This window comes from Watersipora subatra, chromosome 7 (genome assembly GCF_963576615.1).
Source record: "Watersipora subatra chromosome 7, tzWatSuba1.1, whole genome shotgun sequence".
NCBI lineage: Eukaryota > Metazoa > Bryozoa > Gymnolaemata > Cheilostomatida > Watersiporidae > Watersipora > Watersipora subatra.
In genome coordinates, this window is record NC_088714.1 from 15,799,059 (window position 1) to 15,803,151 (window position 4,093).

Here is a 4,093-nt window from a genome sequence, read left to right on the forward strand (position 1 = left end):
ATCCGATTCATCCTATCTCAGTAAAGAAATCGCTCACATTGTAAAGCCAGCTTATTCTACCGAAACAGTAACTATCAGCACCCTTACGGGTGAAACTACAGATTGGGTGAAAAGGTACAGCAATTTGCGAATCCGGGGTTACCAGCAGATTGAGTCTACAACCCTAGAAGCGTATGAATGGAGCGAGCTTTTGTATAGTGGTCAACAAATACCCAACAGTGTCAATGTTCAACATCTACCCCATCTCAAAGAACACGCCCATAAACTGCCACCTCCTTTAGATATACCAATGGGTATGTTGATAGGCGCAGACTGTGTAGAAGCTTTTGAGCCTCTGGAATGTATACCAGGAGACAAGGGACAACCATTTGCGCAATGAACCATTCTGGGATGGACAGTTTTAGGTGGGAAAGAACAGCTAACAACAGTTGAAGGCAAACTGAATCAAAAGACTAAAGTCAACTCCACATCAGTGTGCTTTAAGGATAATGATGAAACCACATTGATCTCACAAGAAGACATAAAATTCATGAATATAATGCATGAAGAGGCTCTCATCAAAGAGAATGGATCATATGAGATGCCACTGCCATTTAGACAACGACCGATCATGCCCAACAACAAAGTGCAGGCCGAAAAAAGGCTGATGGGTTTGAAGAAGAAGTTTGGTACAAATGAAACATTCCGCAAGGAATACACAACTTTCATGGCTGATCTGATAGAAAAGGGTCATGCTGAAGAGGTTCTTTCATCAGGAGAAAAAATCCGTACAGGCGAAGTGTGGTACATCCCCCATTTTGCCGTTGTGCATCCGAAGAAAAACAAGATAAGAGTGGTCTTCGACTGCAGCGCAAAGTTCGACGGCACATCACTGAACGATCACCCAGATCTTTTTAACAACATGCTGGGAATATTGTTAAGATTTAGAGAAGAGCCTGTGGCAATAGCATGCGACGTTGAGAGGATGTTCTATAACTTCCAAGTCAACGCAGATGATAGAAACTACTTGCGATTCCTTTGGTTTGGAAACAGCGGAGAGATAAAACAGTATCGTATGACAGTCCACTTGTTTGGGGCTACTTCATCGCCAGCAGTGGCAACCTATGGCCTTCAAACACTAGCAGAAAGTCATAAAAAAACCTACCCTACGGCTTCTCAATTTATTCAAAAAAACTTTTACGTAGACGACGGCATTACAAGCGTACCTACAGTGGAAGAAGCGCTTGAGCTCATTGAAAGTTCGCGAAAACTTTGTCAAAAGGGAAACTTGAGACTGCACAAATTTGTTTCAAATAATGCACAAGTACTGAAAGGAATACCTGAATCAGAGAGATCAGTCAAAGATGTAGACTTGTACAATGGATGCTTCCTCACTCAAAAGAACACTAGGCCTAGAATGGTCGATGAAAGAAGATGTATTGAAATTTACAGCCAAGGAGTTTCAACCAAAGCCTATGACACGGAGAGGAGTGCTGTCAACTGTAAGCCAGCTATATGACCCGTTAGGTTTTTTGGCTCCATTCTCTCTAAAGGGAAAGAATATCTTGCAGAAAATCAACAAAGTAGATGACGACTGGAACAAAGAGATTCCACCTAGTCTGATTCAGCCATGGAAAGAATGGGTGAAGGAGCTAGGCAACCTAGATGATGTGCTCATACCACGATGCATCAAACCGACTGACTTTGGACCCACTGCACAAGCAGAGCTTCACCACTTTTGTGATGCAAGCCTTAGTGGGATAGGAGCTTGTTCTTATATGAGACTGATAGATATAAATGGTAATGTGCACACATGTTTGCTTTTGGCAAAATCCAGAGTCGTTCCTAGTAAAGGCATCATTACAGTGCCACGCTTGGAGCTTCAAGGTGCAGTTGTGGCCACTCAGCTGCACTCTATTCTGAAAAAAGAACTCAATCTCAAAGTTAACCAAGAGCATTTCTGGACGGACTCGGAGATTGTTCTAGCATACCTATCTAACGAGAAGAAGAAGTTTCATGTTTATGTGGCGAATAGAGTGCGTGAAATAAAGATGACAACTAAAGCTGAACAATGGCACCATGTTAGCAGCTCTGAAAATCCCGCTGACATCGCCTCGAGAGGCCTAGATTGCAGTAAGCTACCAAATTCTATGTGGTTTACGGGACCCACGTTTCTCATGCAGCGTAACATACAGAGTAGACTGCAAAATGACCGCAAATTAGCCAAGTGTATCGCAGACGATGACCCTGAGGTAAAGAAAATAAAAGAGGTCAAGTTGACCAAAACTCAGTATAGTACGGCAATATATGACAAACTCCCCAAGTTCAGCAGCCTAAAAAGACTAATAACGTCTTTCGCATATCTGCAACAGATTGCACGGAAGAAATCATGGAGTGCGATCTCTACCCCCACAGTGACACAGCTGGAAGATGCAAAGCAATTGGTCATAAAGATTACACAAAGAAAGCACTTCTGGACAGAATTGGATGCACTACATAAAGGACAAACACTACCAGCCGCTAGTAGCATTATCGGTCTCAATCCTTACGTTGACAAGGAAGGCATACTTCGGATTGGTGGGAGGGCCACGAAATCAACAACTCTGAGCTTTGAAGAAAAGCATCCTATAATTGTTCCTAAGAATTGTCATCTAGCCAAGTTACTCATTAGAGACGTCCATAACAAAGCTCACCTAGGCATGGGTTACACCCTCAACATGGTGAGACAAAGTGGGTACTGGGTGATCTCAGGCACAAGGATAACCAAAGACATTGTAAAAAATTGTGTGGTGTGCAAAAAGTTGAGAGGAAGCTTCATGCAGCAGCAGATGGGCGAATTACCAGAAGATAGACTACAACAAACACCGCCCTTCACTATGACTGGAATCGACTGTTTTGGGACTTTCACGGTAAAAGAACGGCGTACAATGCTCAAGCGTTATGGCTTGCTGTTCACTTGCTTCTATAGTCGAGCCATACACATTGAAGTGGTTGATGATCTCACCACAGACGCATTCATAAATGCCCTTAGATGTTTCCTAGCTATCAGAGGCTCTGTCAAGAGAATATACTGCGATCACGGTACGAATTTTATTGGAGGAATAAATGAGATGAACAGACAGTTCTCAACAATGACTAATGAGGAAGTAAAAAGGTATCTCATCAACAGACGTATAGAGTTCATCACCACAACTCCTACAGCTAGTCACCAAGGTGGAGTGTGGGAGCGCCAGATCAGAACTGTGCGTTCCGTGTTAAATCAAGCCATGTCGAAATATCAAGGTCAAATAGATACAGCATCACTCAGAACGATCCTTTTCGAAGTTGCATCTATCGTAAATCACCGACCTCTCTCTACCATGCACCTCAACAATCACGAAGAGGTGCCACTGACTCCAAATGCATTACTGACAGGAAAAGTTGAGTCAACACCTCCCCCTCCTGGAGACTTTGACAGTGAGGAAAGGTATTGCAAATGGCGATGGAAAAAGGTTCAGGCCATTGCTGAAGATTTCTGGAACTGCTGGAAGGTGGAATATTTGGACAACATAACGAAGCGACAGAAATGGACAACATCACAAAGTAATTTGAAAGTAGGAGACATAGTTATGATTGTGGAATCAGATCAGCCAAGGAACAGTTGGAGACTGGCAGTTATCGAAGAAGTTTTTCATGGACAAGACGGTCTTGTAAGAAAGGCAACGGTAAAGGTAGCCACAAAAATGTTGGATAGCAAAGGCAAACCTATAGAGAAATCTACTGTGCTTCAGAGACCAGTTCAGAAACTGGTTAAACTTTTGTAAATATTTGGTTATGTATAATGCAGCTTACGCATTCTGTGTTTAGTTTGTTTTCATACTCATGTATGCTGTGTATATTATTTTAGCTTTTGTGATTCTAATTATCAATGTATGCACAACTTGGTTCCTGTCCTGTCATATAGAGTAGGTAAACGCCGCAGCGTACCTTGCAACTTTTGAAATTTATAGTGTAAATTTGGTGGGAGTGTAAGGATTGTGTGTACTTCCTATGCAGTTTATAAAATGTTAGATACAATTTTTGCTTGTCTCAGCCTTCAGGCTCCCTTGGTGGTATATCAGTTACTGATGGCTTG

General features: G+C 42.3%; 1 protein-coding gene across 1 annotated transcript; it reads left to right on the forward strand.

The window, feature by feature from the left end:
* Positions 1 to 538: 538 nt before the first annotated feature.
* LOC137400464 (uncharacterized) lies at positions 539 to 3,782 on the forward strand. The gene is made up of 2 exons (XM_068086788.1): positions 539 to 1,415; positions 1,507 to 3,782. The coding sequence occupies exons 1-2, from the start codon at positions 539 to 541 to the stop codon at positions 3,780 to 3,782; spliced, it is 3,153 nt and encodes a 1,050-aa protein (XP_067942889.1).
* Positions 3,783 to 4,093: the final 311 nt, after the last annotated feature.

What these genes read in the sequence shown, in the direction of transcription:
- LOC137400464 (XM_068086788.1), top strand. Translation starts at nt 539, where the DNA reads ATGCATGAAGAGGCTCTCATCAAAGAGAATGGATCATATGAGATGCCA. An exon ending in AATGGTCGATGAAAGAAGAT is followed by an intron (nt 1,416 to 1,506) that starts GTATTGAAATTT and finishes ATGACCCGTTAG; the next exon opens with GTTTTTTGGCTCCATTCTCT.